Source organism: Ailuropoda melanoleuca, chromosome X, assembly GCF_002007445.2.
Source record: "Ailuropoda melanoleuca isolate Jingjing chromosome X, ASM200744v2, whole genome shotgun sequence".
NCBI lineage: Eukaryota > Metazoa > Chordata > Mammalia > Carnivora > Ursidae > Ailuropoda > Ailuropoda melanoleuca.
Window position 1 is genome coordinate 31,015,873 of NC_048238.1, and position 13,889 is coordinate 31,029,761.

The 13,889-nt window shown below is 35.0% G+C and overlaps 1 protein-coding gene across 1 annotated transcript in view; it reads left to right on the forward strand.

The window, feature by feature from the left end:
- The window catches only part of CFAP47 (cilia and flagella associated protein 47), a 484,475-nt gene that overhangs the window by 192,416 nt on the left and 278,170 nt on the right, over window positions 1–13,889 (forward strand). Inside the window, exon 33 of the mRNA XM_034649559.1 lies at window positions 4,743–4,935. Coding sequence (XP_034505450.1) covers window positions 4,743–4,935 — 193 coding nt within the window. The remainder of the gene's footprint in view (window positions 1–4,742; window positions 4,936–13,889) is intronic.

The following is a 13,889-nucleotide window of genomic DNA, read 5'->3' on the forward strand; positions in this document are numbered from 1 at the left end:
ATTTATTTATTTATTTTAGGGAGAGAGAGAGCGGGTGGAGGGGAAGAGGAAGAGGGAGAAACTCAAGCAGACTCCGCGCTGAGTGTGGAGCCTGATACATGGCTCGATTTCACAACCCTGAGATCACAATTTGAGCAAAAACCAAGAGTTGGATGCTTAACCAACTATGCTGCCAAAGTGCCCCTGTGAGGAATATTTATTTTTTTTATTATTTATTTATTTATTTATTTATTTATTTATTTATTTATTTATTTTAAGATTTTATTTATTTATTTGACAGAGAGACAGCCAGCCAGATAGGGAACACAAGCAGGGGGAGTGGGAGAGGAAGAAGCAGGCTTCCAGCGGAGGAGCCTGATGTGGGGCTTGATCCCATAACGCCAGGATCACGCCCTGAGCTGAAGGCAGACGCTTAACAACTGTGCTACCCAGGTGCCCCCTGTGAGGAATATTTAAAATGAGTTTCAATAAAACATGATTGGAAAGAAAGTAAAATTTGTGAAATTCTTTTATTAAATGGCTTTGTAGGATGTCCCATAATGTCAGTGGCATGCAACATGGAAACAGTTATTCTCACATGTGATAGCAAATATTCCATGCTTTGGTTGGATATAAGAGAATGTATGAACACATTTGCATGTGTGTGATAATATATGTGAAAGAAAGAAATACATAATGATGTTTTATTCTCTTTATTAGTGAAAGCCCGTGCTCTTGGAGGAGTGAATCTTTGTCATTAATTTAAGATTAATTTGTAATGTAACCTGGAGAAAATCAGTTGGTGGTAGATATTGATAGACAATTAGCCGTTGGTCACAAGAAAGGGTGTGCAAATGAGCCCTTATTCATAGGGAAATGTAGGTGATTAAAAATATGCTTTTGTTTTGAATTCATTGTTAAATAGAAAACATTGTAAATACTGTCAAAGTAAGTCTACTGAGTTACCTAATTGCATCATTATCTCTGTAAATTCAAGATCTTTATTTCCAGTTTTGAGATGTGCTGGTTATGAAGAGAAGGTCACTCTCACATGCGTTTTTCCAATAGGAATGAGATGAAAAATATTAAAAATATTATCTTCCTAGCACTGATGTTTTTCTGTATTTATCATTTTCATCATTTTAAGTGGCTAGCTCAAACGATCCATCAGGTAAAGCTCTCCATGTCTTGGACAAATACATATAGGATTTGAATATCATGATTTTTAATGTGGTACAAAACACTGAAGCATCAAAAGTTTGGCTTTTTCCCCAAGATTTGTTGGAAAAAATATGTATTGAATTGTTGAATGGACAGATATTCAGATAAACTGAATATGATCATGTAGTTTCTGCACAGCTGAGTTGATAATTGGGAGCTGAAGTCCAGCCTACATGCTGCTCACTAAGACTATGGATGCTATTGGAAGCTGTGTCTCAACAAATCAAGGGGGGGCTTTTACTTTAAGGGTACCATCAGGATAACAGTTTCTTAGAGAGTGTGCCACTTTCTAATTTGCACAAAGACACTGTATAGGTTTTTGAGCTCCTGACAATGGAAGCCAAAGAAACTTTTCCCAAAGATGAATGCCATTGAGGAGTAGAGTACTGTTATCTTTAATGTTATTTCCCAAGTTGAGTGTTTTTACCTTTGGCTTTTGAGTGTGATTTGCTCATCAATCATTTGGTTGGTATTTGAAAGTAGATGAAGTAGATTTTAATTAAAAAAAAAAATCTCTATAATTTCTGGCTTTGTGTTGGGCCTGACTATCCCTAATAATCAAATTGAGCATCTATTCTGTTAAATCTGTAACTATGAAGTAGGCTTTTCTCATTTAGTGGAAATAGTAAGAAAAACAATTACTGAATATATAAAGTGATATAGAACTCAATACATTCATCATCTGGTTAAATGTAGATACCTTGATAAAGATGGTAATAATATCATTCATCTCACTGATATGAAGCTGTAATTATTCTAATTACTACTACTAACATAATGTTCTAAATATTGTGTTGAATCTTCATTTTTAATCACAACAGTTGGTGGTCTTTGTGGTTTCTTAATGCATATTTAGTGGTCTCTGGGAGATAAAATTGGGAGAAACACACCTAAAAAGTTTAAAGAAAATGTGGCATAGGTTAGAAATCCAATATCGAAGAAACCCATTATTTAAATAGGTAAGGGAAGAGAATCCTGCAAATGAGCTCGAAATAGGCAAAAAGATAGCAGTAACACTTTATGGTATCATGAACAAGGAGGTAAGAAAGCCTTTGAGGGAGGATGTGTTATCAGATGAAATTGAGAGGTTGCTTAAAATAATGTTTAAAAAGTCCCTGTTGTATTGGGCAACAAAGTTTCCAAAGGTACTTTTAGGGTGTGGTGCTGGCGATGAATTGGGAAAAGGTTATTAGGTGGGCTTTGGTTTGATGAGCAAAAGGATTAAAAGTGGAGACAGTAGGGTAGAAGACTCTTTCATGAGTTATAACTGGTAGAGAGAACAGATAAAAGAATCAGGGGGAATCCAAGTTTAGGAGAGCTCTCTAAATGCTGAATGTAAGTGAGTGTGTTTTGATATTGTTGAAAAGGAACTGGTGAGAAGGGAGAAGTTGAAGATCCAAAAGCTAAAAAAGGCAACTGATGCAGGACTGTCCCAATGATGATGAGTAGGTTTGGTATCAAGTGCAAGCGAAGGGATAGCTCACCCATTGCGGCTGAAGAGAAGGAAGAAAAGTGAGTGTGTAGATGCAAGAACTTTTGGACATGGGGTAGGACACTGCATTGTTCTCATTTAGGATGTCATCCCTTTGCTCTTTGTAGTAGTGATGACGGATCTTCTGAGAATACCTACTGTATAGGCCGAGAAGGAAGGAGATCTGTTAAGAGACGATTAAGGAACCAGGAGCCCCTATGGGTAATAGGGGTGAGAAGACAAGGGAAAGAGATCTCTGGGCCTGCAGGGCTTTATCTTTAAATCAGGAACAGGTGCATCTCGGGTTTCCTGAAACCCCTCTAGTGACCTCCTTGGATGATGTGTGCTGTGCCTTAGAGCTGTGGTCAGATTGCTGCTGTGCCTTTCACCACCAGGAAACTCCCCTGTAGATTCAGTCTCCTCTTGGAGCTTTCTCTCTCCCTTCTGTCTCAACTGAGGCTTGTGTCTTCACCCCCAGACCACTTCCAGGTGGTTTTCTGGTAGGGGCTATTGATGAACAAGCTTGAATACTTCTTTCTCTATTCTGCTTTTTAAAATTTTCTTTCTCTATTCTCTATTTTTAAAAATTTTCTTTCTCTATTCTGCTTTTTAAAAATTATTATTGTTTTTGTAATTCTTACTCTATGGACATAAATTATATTCTCTTTACAACAAATTTGTGATCTTGATAATATTTATACTTAAATGACTGCAAGAAAATTTGTTAGGGTGATAAACATTTTTGGTGTGTTTGAGCAATGTTTGTTATTCTTCCACCTAATCTGATCAAAGGGAAGGTAGGCTTCTAAAAATTAAATCTTATCTGACTTTTTCTAATTCCTACTTAAGTTAATTGTGCCTTTTTGGGATACATTTTGAGTTACGATTTACTAGACTAATTTATACACAGTTTAGAACATTCTGTAAGGTTGTAACAGATTAGTGAAATTAAAATTTCACCTCATATCATGATCTGCGTGTTATTTAGTTTTTTGATGGGGAAGTACATGACATTTTTTCATTGCTATTCCATTTATTCGTTATGAGACCAATCATTACTTTTAAAATATTATTTCCTTTAAACATAGTCCAAAATTATAATTTCCATTTCCTGGTAGAATAACAGCTTGAATTTTAGATCAAGCAGAAACACTGACAAATGCAAGTACGGTATATCCTTGTTCTTAGAAACTTTGGAAAAAGGAGTTAACTTTGGTAGCATGTTTTAAATTGTTGTTCTACCTTTTATGCTTGGCCTTTCTAAATATTTTGAAATTCAGCCATTTAGGATTAAATAACTTTCTAAATATGCTTTAGCTAGGGATTGCCTTGTTTCACTGTCATGTCCCTATTTCCAAGCACAGTAACTGGCTTTATATCATGCACTCAGTGCATAATAATTGAATGAAGGAGTAGATATAGACCTTCTTAACTCTTTAACTAGAATGTAGTTTATGTTTGAAACAGTCGTATTACCTCGCTATCCAGTGCAGTGGTTACCACAGGCCTCTCTACAGGCCTATTTCTCCTTTAAATGGTGCTCAGACACTTGGAGTATTTTTTAGCTTTTAATAGTTCGTGTCTTTTTTTTCTTGTCATATGACTATTGTCTCTTGCTTTTCATTACTCTCCTATTTTTTCTATTACTCATCATTTGTTGTGATCTAAAAAAACTAGATCTCTGAGTTAGAAAAATTTTCTATAAAATAAAACCAAATAGGCACTGACTTAAAGTGCACAAACAGGTTTTTATAAATTAAGTGGGAGAAAGTTAGCTTAGATTTTGAGACTTCACAGATTGTAGCTCAGAACATTTACATATGCCTTATGTGCTTGCTGGCCCACCTCCATGAGGATTTCCAACATAGCTGAGATTTGGATAGGCGAGTTGTTATTGCATGTACTCTGACTCTCATCTTTACTGTAGAGGGTCTTCTGATTTTTTTTTTACTCTCGTATGGATGTAATTGACCAGAAAATACTGATGCCTTCCTTTATTTACTCTTCAAGTATTAATTTTTAATTTTGCCATTCAGGTCTAGTAAAGGTTCTCTCTTTTTCTCAATTTCAGGTTCTGGTACTGTCCCGGGTTGTACCACATTGCGGCAATAACCTGCCCCCCATACATGTGCAGAATTCACCAAAGGTCAATCCTTGTTTTTTATCCAGCAACATATATTGTGATTCTGAAAGGATTCTGCTTAGTTGGATGAACACAAATTATGAGAATGCCCGACATATTATATGGAAAAACTGTCACCAAGGTGAGAATTTTTTTCTTTAAATAAACTATTACTAATTTTACTGCGACATTGTAGAACTGGACTCAGAGTCCATGGATTCTAGACCTGACTCTTTTCTGCAAAAAGGATCACTTAATGTCTTCAAGATCAGTTTCCCTACATGTAAAATGGAAATAATAAAAGATGCTCCTTTAATGTATTTTGAAGAATAAGTGATAAAAAATATGTACAGATGCTCTACAAAAGATAGTCTTAATATCATCCTGGTATTTTCAGCTCTATAAAGTACTAAATTTAGGTGACATGCTTAAACCTTGTGTGTACATAGTTGATATCAAGTAGAATTTGACTAGAAAACATCTTACATGTCATTGTGACAGCCATGCTGGAAATCACTCCGTGCAGTAATGCTTCATGAATTTTGGGGGACGTTGGTCAAATTAGGTCCAAATACCGAAACAAGTGAGTGTTCATAGAGAGACTTCCAGTGTTCAGGTGGTCACTCCCTGGTTCTGTTCTTGTGGAATGAGGCTCTATAAATTTCCACCCCTAGGAGCCTTCAGTTTTTTTTTTTTTTTTTTTTTTTTTTTTTTTTTTTTTTTTTTAATGTTCCAGTTTGCTAGTAGAGTGTATTTTTTTCCTCTATCATAACCACTGATTGTAGTCAGATGGATGACGTGTGCGTGCTGCTTATTTCTGTGGCTTCCATTCAGCCCCCCCCCTTCTAAGTACATACACACCTCTTATGTTCAGAAGGGGTTGTGTTTAAATCAGTACATTTATTTTTTATACTGAACCCTCAGAGTTTAATCTAAACTTTAGAAGTAAGAAGAAGATTTAAGAGTGTGATTTAAAATGAGACTTAGAATTACTGTTGCTCTTAACTGGAAGGCGTCACTTCAACAAACATAGTGACAACAAGATTGAAACAGCTATATTGATATATTGGTATTAGGCAACAGTAAACAGAATATTTTAGTACCTTCTAATTGATGTGATGAAAATATCAAAATAATTTGACTTGAATCTGCAATTGAATAAGATTCATATTTTACAAAACTGTATTTGGCCCTTTCAAAAATATAAAAAAACAAAGTACAAATTCTTCATTAGATTACTGAGGAGTAACACTTTAACCAAAATAGTATAAAATGTATACATATATTAGAAATTAGTACATTCATTTGTTGTAAAATTATTATAGTTCTATTTTTTACCAACAAAATGGTTTATGCAAGTTAATTTCAAAGAGTTTGCTCAATCTTTCAAAACACTACATTACAGGCACTGGGCTCTTTCCTTTAAAAAAAACAAAACACTGAGTTTTATGCTTTTATAAAGCTTTTGCATTTTTCTCTGCTACCTTCTGCTTGGACTATTATTTTTCTGTTTATCTTCACGATTCCGTTTCTCACTTCATTCAAGTTCCTGCTCAAAAATCACTTTATCTGAGAAGCTTTCCCAATACTCTCTAAAATAGTATATCTTTCCATCTTTCTCTTTCTTGCTCTGTTCTCTTCAATAGCATTTTTCCAAAATTAAATATTAAAATGGAGAGTCTGTTTCTTCCAGTAGAATGTGAGCTTCTTAGGGTGAACAGTCTTGTCTGTTTTGTTGCTTACTGGTGTGTTCTCAGACCTGAGAACAGTGCCTAGAAGATAACAGATTTCAAATACTGTTTGTGTATATAAGTGAGTGAATACTGAGACACATTCAGGTTTTATACATTTTTCTTCCCTATTCCAGATAATTGAATATATATTAGCTTGCCAGTTTTTACCTTCTTGTACAAATTATATGTACAAATTGAATGGTTGAGGTAGAAGGAGGCACGTTTCACGTTGAATATGTACCTGAGTACAGGTTTGTGGACTATGGAGGTCTACAAGGAAAAGCTCTGTGAAAGATTTCACTTTGGTTAACGTGGACTGAGAAAAAGCCATACTCAGTTCCCCAGATTTTTATCTGTCAACACTGATACTTACTGTACTTAGACTCACTCCATTGGTAAAATCTGACCATCCTCACAGCTTGGTGCAGTGGTGTTCTGGAGGTTGGAAGGGTAGGCTGCACGTGAAACCTGTTGGTTGAGAAACTCTTGAGGGTGAGACCTAGCAATCTGTGTTTGATTAAGCCCTCCATGTGATTCTGATGCACACTAAAGTATGAAACAACTAGGCTATAGTACCACAGAAAGTGGTTTCCTTAGTGCTTTCAAATTGTTCACAGAATGGTATTTGTTCACAATTGTATTTCTGGAAAAGCGCTCCTTACAATTCCTTTGACGTAGTAATAAACGAAAGTTTCCCCATATTAATGTCAGACATGAAACCACAGGAAGATCAGGGAATACCAAGCAGGATAAACCCCCCAAAAACTTTATAGCTAGGGCTACTATATTCAAATTGCAGGAAATCAAATCTAACGAAAGAATTTTGAAAGAAACCAGAAGGGGAAAAAACGCCTTGCCGATAGAGGAGTTGAGATAAGAATTACATCCAACTTCTAAGAAATCGTGTAGTCAGGAAGAGAGTAGAGTATTTAAAGTGTTAAGAGGAAAAAAAATTCTAACCTAGAATTCTGTCCCCAAGAAATTGTCTTCCAGTAGTGAAGAAGAAAACATTGCAGAGAATAGACAGTGGACCTTGCTTATAAATTATTTTGGGTAAGCTGATCAGTTGACAGCGTGCAGAGTCATCTTTATGGACAATCTCTCCTTGATCAGCCTGATGGGTCAACAGATAAAGAATTTTTTAGTTGTTTATGGCTTTCCCAGAAACTCTTGTGGAGTTGAGCGGTGGTGTCAACACAATAGGCGTTGACCTCAGTCAGCACAGGTCTGACATATATTTCTCATTAGAATTTCTTTGTAATGATGTAGGAACTAGGGAGGATGTGACAAGTGAGGGAGCCTTCCTCTTTCAGGGAGAGTATGGAATGTTAAAGTTGGAATCAGTTGGTTCAGAGGCCTGGCCATACAGGGCTTTGACTATCAGGACAATGTTTTAGGACTTCATTCTGTTGGCCTTGGAGAGTCATGGGAGATGGCCAAGGTAGTGACTACTGTGATAAAATGGGTATTTTATTTTTTATTTTATTTTTTTATTTTTTAGCAAGTCCGTGGATTGAAGTACACTGAGGTCAGATGCTTTTGATCAGCACACCCTGAATTTAGCATTGAGAGGAGACTGAGATTTCTTAACCCTGCACTTTCTATGAATTTGCTCAAGAATATGTGGTGCCAAGTAGTCCAAGTTTGGGAGTTTCCTTTCCTAATTACAGATAGTTGCTGAGAGGCACTGTTAAAAAGCAAACAAACAAAAACAAAACAAGAATAAAAAAGTTACCCGTCCTGTGTTTGAAAATTCATAACATGTGGTGATTTGTTCAAAGAGTTGTGGAAGTCAAAAAGCATTTTCCATGTAATAAGTGAACACCTGTTTCATGTAAGTAGGGGACCTTCGTCTGGCTTGCCAGGAGGTACATTTGCCCTTATACATTTATCCTCTTGTTCCTGCAAGCTCTTGATATTGTATGTGCTTAAGCCCTTTATCATTAACACAAGTTTATGTTTTTCACTGATGAACTTTTTTTTACACCTTAGTGACAGCTGCTTCTTCAGTAGATCACTTCAGTAGATCATACCTATGATAAAGTATCCTCTTTGTTATTCTTTTGGACTCTTTTCTTCAATTGCTGTATTTGATTGCTAATGGAAATTTTCTCATCCTATAATCACCTGGTGATTTTGAGAACAGCAATAGACCATTTTTCTAACATAAAATTTAATTTCTTAGAGGACTAAGTACTTTCATTTGACTGCACTTTTAACAAAATCCCGAAATTGGAGCACTTTGAACTATCTGTTCAAAGGAGCTTTGTTCTACAAAATAATATCTATTATTTAACTGATGCTTATTTCAACATTTTTTTTCATGAAGTAACAATTGCAATTCTTATGAATGGAAAATACTGTTTTATTCTATTTTTTTTCTTTTTTAGTGGAGCAGAGTCATAAATATGTTTGGCAACATTTATCTTTTATGTACTGTCTAAAGTTGCCCTGATTTCATTTATCATGGGATGGTTTGTTAAAGTAAACAATATGCAATACACCTTTGGGAAATCGTACTGGCCTTTTAATTCTGTCTATTCTTTAACGTAGTGTTGAGGTCTTAAATTTGTATGCATTGGTTGTTTCAGATGTATCTAATTTTCAACGTCATTAAACCAGAAAGTAGTCGTTATTTACAAAGAACTTTATATTTTTTCCAGAAGTTCCAAATTATCCCTTTAATGTTTAGCATTAAATATTTATCAATGTTGCAAGATTAAAATGCACGTAGATAATAGAAATGGTATAATCTGATATTTTAATGTTACATTTAGAATGTTTTATATTGGGAATGTGACTGTCAGTCAATATGTAGAAGTCATGATTAGTGTGAAGCTCAACACTAAATTCAGAGAAATGCTAGATAGTCATAAACACGTGAGAACAGAAAGTTAAACCATTTCTAATGGATTAGCAGTGTGGTTCAATAAATCAGAGCGAACCAAGGCAATAGCCACGTGTCCTGCAAAATGGAGGATGTAAAAATTCACCCACAACCAGACCACATTCTTTCTCTGTCTTTCATAGTCATACCTACTCAATGTCAGTGCCTTTTAGCCAGAGACCACTGGAAACACATCTATAGCTGAACAAATTCTTTTCAATGCTCATTGCAATGAGGGAGACCACACATTATGGAGAATCATGGAGTGTCTCACAGTAAAGGATATTATAGAAGACATTACAGGATTTGTTCATTGGCTCAGTAAATTGGGGATAGGTTCAAGGAAACAGGGATTCACCTTGATTGTATGCTATCAGGGGCAGTGGTAATTCTATGAGTAACTTAAATCTTATTTAGAGGGAAGAAGACTATAATTGAGGCTATTCTTTAATTGGTAGAGAAGCAGTGATCACTTCCATTAGCTAGGAGAGGGGGATGTTTGGTGTTGTCAACCATAAAAATAAAATAGTTATTCTATTAGGGACATGAGTTTATTCGGAAATAGCAAAGGAATGGCAATTCTGGACATTCAAACTATGGCAAACCATGGGCAAGTATGAAGAGACAAGGGGGAAGATCCACTTTTATTAGATTTAGGAGGAAATTGAGGAGGACTGTTTTGATCAGAAGTTCATTGGAGAGGAACAAGAGTTTGAGGATGTGGTGGCTTCTCATTGGTTACAGGTGCATTATTAATAGCTGAGGCAGGGAGGGGTCATCCTTCTTTTTTCTTAAGAGCAAGAGATAAAATGCTTCCTTTTTTCTGCTTATTATGCAGGCTGCAGTGAGTGGTAACATACATTGATTCCCCCTCCAGGGCTTCCCCAGCTCAATTTTAAATGAGGTTTCCTCTACTCATTTTCACAGTATTTTGTAGTATGCCAATTAAAGGACTAAGAATTTTACATGTAACTGTTTATTTAATACTCAAAACAGGCAACATGATCGGATAACTGTTACTATTATTAACAGGAAAACTAAAGTAGAGAGGTTAATTTATGTTCCTAGGAAAGTATGTGGCTGGGTTTTGAATCCAAGCAGTTTGACCTGCAAAGCTCAAGGATCATTGTGTGATGCTGCTCTTTCAAAATGTAAATTCTTCTTTAGCTAAGATCTGTGAGATTCTTGCAAATTCATTCCTAATGTCCAGAGAGATGTCTCATTTCCTTTTTCATCCACACGAGTGGGTTTTCAAATCTGGATGCCCTTTTGTAATCACCTGGGAAATTAAAAAAATAAAAAAACGGTTGCCCCACCCCAGGCCAACTGAATTTGAATTTGTGGGGGTATTGCCTGTACGTGTGCAGCTTTTAAAAGCTTTCTAGGTGGCTCTGATGCCCAGTGAAGGTTAAAAACTCTAATATGTGCAAATTGAAAACTAGGGAATAAGATTAAATAGTGCAGAGGTACCTTATAACAAATATTTGATCACCACAAGAAATAATATTTTCTAAAATATATCTCAAATTTAAAAGAAGAAACTGATGAATAACATTATGAATTCTGAGGGGTTTTTATTTTGTTTTGTTGCTATGTGTTGTGATTTCACATAGCATTGAAAACCATTGCTGTGACAGGTAAGAATTCTTACTCTCATTTCCTCTCACATTTCTGCCTGAATGTATCATTTTGTTATGTTCATTATGCCTATTTTGTTAGTATTTATAACACTTATATTCTATTCTGTCAGTATTTGGTTATGTATCATTTTATCTGGATTCTCCATTTTTATTTATTTTTTGATTCAACTATTGGGTGGCTGGGTTTCATATTTTTTTTTTTATTTTTCTAAGAAAACCCTTTCCAGGGGCGCCTGGGTGGCATAGTAGTTGAGCGTCTGCCTTCAGCTCAGGGCGTGATCCCGGTGTTATGGGATCGAGCCCCACGTCAGGCTCCTCCGCTGTGAGCCTGCTTCTTCCTCTCCTACTCCCCCTTCTTGTGTTCCCTCTCTCGCTGGATGTCTCTATCTCTGTCAAATAAATAAAATCTTAAAAAAAAAAAAAAAAAGAAAACCCTTTCCAAGGGTCTCTAGTCTCTGAGTTCTGTTTGTAGATATGGTCTTTTCTTTTCTTTCTTTCTTTCTTTTTTTTTTTTTTTTCAATGCGTGAATGGCATCTCGACTGGAAATAAAATTTGGGTCACCCTTTATTTTTCTCTAACTCTGTGGACAGTATTCCATTGTGTTATGTCTATCAGGTGGCTTGGAAAATTGTGGATCAAGCTGATAACATCTCCGCATAAGTGATTATCATTGTTTGGCTCTAAACTTTTTTATATTCACTAAGTGGGTGGCGTGTACGAGAGTGTGAAACCTGTTCTAAAACATTTCTTTCATAAATTTGGCATAGGAGGTATTTTTTGTATTCCTTTTGGAATCAAAGATATTGGTTGAAACTGAGTCCCGAAGAGGCTTTTTCTTTTCTTTTTTTTTTTCCAAAGTAAAAGGTAGAATTTAATCTTTATTTACAAAACACTACAAGTTACGAGTTTTTTTGTTTTGTTATGTTCTATTTTTAAAGAAAGAGTGAAAAAATAAAAGGATGGAATGAAGAGGTTTTTTTCTAACCGTTATTAACATGGATGATCTTTTATTATACCTGATCTTTTTCATAGTTAAACAGAAGAATACATTCAGCATTTTATCATTAATTATTATATTTACTATATGATTAGTTTGTAGATTATGTTCTGGAATTTATATCTTTTCAGTTTTCCAGGAAGTTTCATAATGAATACTGTTTATATATATTATATATACTTGAACCTTGAACAACATGGTTTTGAACTGTGCAGGTCCACTCATATGTGGATTGTTTTTTGAATAGTACAGTACTGTAAGTGTATTTTATCTTCCTTGTGATTTTCTTAATAACATTTTCTATTCTTTAGCTTACTTTATTGTAAGAATACAATATATAATATGTATAACATCCATAAATATGTGTTGATTGACTGGTTATGTTTTCAGTAAGGCTTCTGGTCAACAGCAGGCTATTAGTAGTTAAGTTTTGGAGGAGTCAGAAGTTATACACCAATTTTTCAGTGTGCAGGAGTTGGTGCCCCAAACCCCACGTTGTTGAAGGGTCAAGTATATATGTCTATATCTCTCTTACTATTTATCGCTATCTCTCTACCTATCTTACTATAGTTATTAAATTGATTTTTAAATGTAAACTAACCTTGCATTCCTGGCACAAATTTAATTTTGCCATGGTAGCTAATCTTTTTTTAATACCTTGCTAGATTAGTTTACTAGTATTCTAATTTTTTGCTTTAGTTTACATGAGTGATGATTTGTAATTATTCTCTGTACTTTTTATTTTTTTATTATAATTTTATGCAAATCTCAACAATTACTTGTAAATTATTTCCTCTTTGTAGGCTTTGAAAGAGTTTCTAGAAGTGGAATTGCTTGTTTCTTAAATTTTGTAGAATTTACTATTAAGAGTATCTGGACCTATTATTTCTTTAGTGGAATGGTTTTAAATAATCTAATTTTATAATTGTTATAGGATTATTCTTTTTTTCCCCCTTCCCCTCCCCATTCTTATTTTCTATTTCCCATTGAGTGAGATTTTGTAACACATGAAATTAATGAATTTCGTCTACATTTTGAAAATATTAGCATATTATTATTCATTAGTTTATTATATCTGTTCTCTCATATGTAACTGCTGTAATTATTTTCTTTTGATTTCTTATACTTCTTGTTTTTTAGATCAGTCTTCATCCATAGTGACTAATCATCTTAGTACACAAGATTCTTTATTTTCTTTCTAGTTTAATGATGTACTTATATGGAAGTTCTACCAAATATTATATACATTACCTTAATATCATGTGGCTAATCTTTTTTTTTTTTTTTTTAAGATTTTATTTATTTGACAGAGATAGAGACACCCAGCGAGAGAGGGAACACAAGCAGGGGGAGTGGGAGAGGAAGAAGCAGGCTCATAGAGGAGGAGCCTGATGTGGGGCCTCGATCCCATAACGCCGGGATCACGCCCTGAGCCAAAGGCAGACGCTTAACTGCTGTGCCACCCAGGCGCCCCATGTGGCTAATCTTCTAATTATTATATTTGGCTGAGATCATAATTATTTAGAGTTCACATATCTTCATAATTTAACTACTTTTAGAAACAAGATGATTTCTACATTAAAGTGTATATTTGCATTTCCAAAGTGCTTTAAAATAATTAAAATGTACTACGTTATCTGTTCGGAATGTCGGCACAAAAATCCTCAAAATTCTAACAAACAGAATCCATCAACATTTTAAGAGGATTAAACAAAATTACTAGGTGAGATTTATCCCAGGAGTGTAAGATTGGTTTAACGTAGGAATTCTGGGGTGCCTGCATGGCTCAGTTGGTTAAGCCTCCAACTGTTGGCTTTGGCTCAGGTCATGATCTCAGG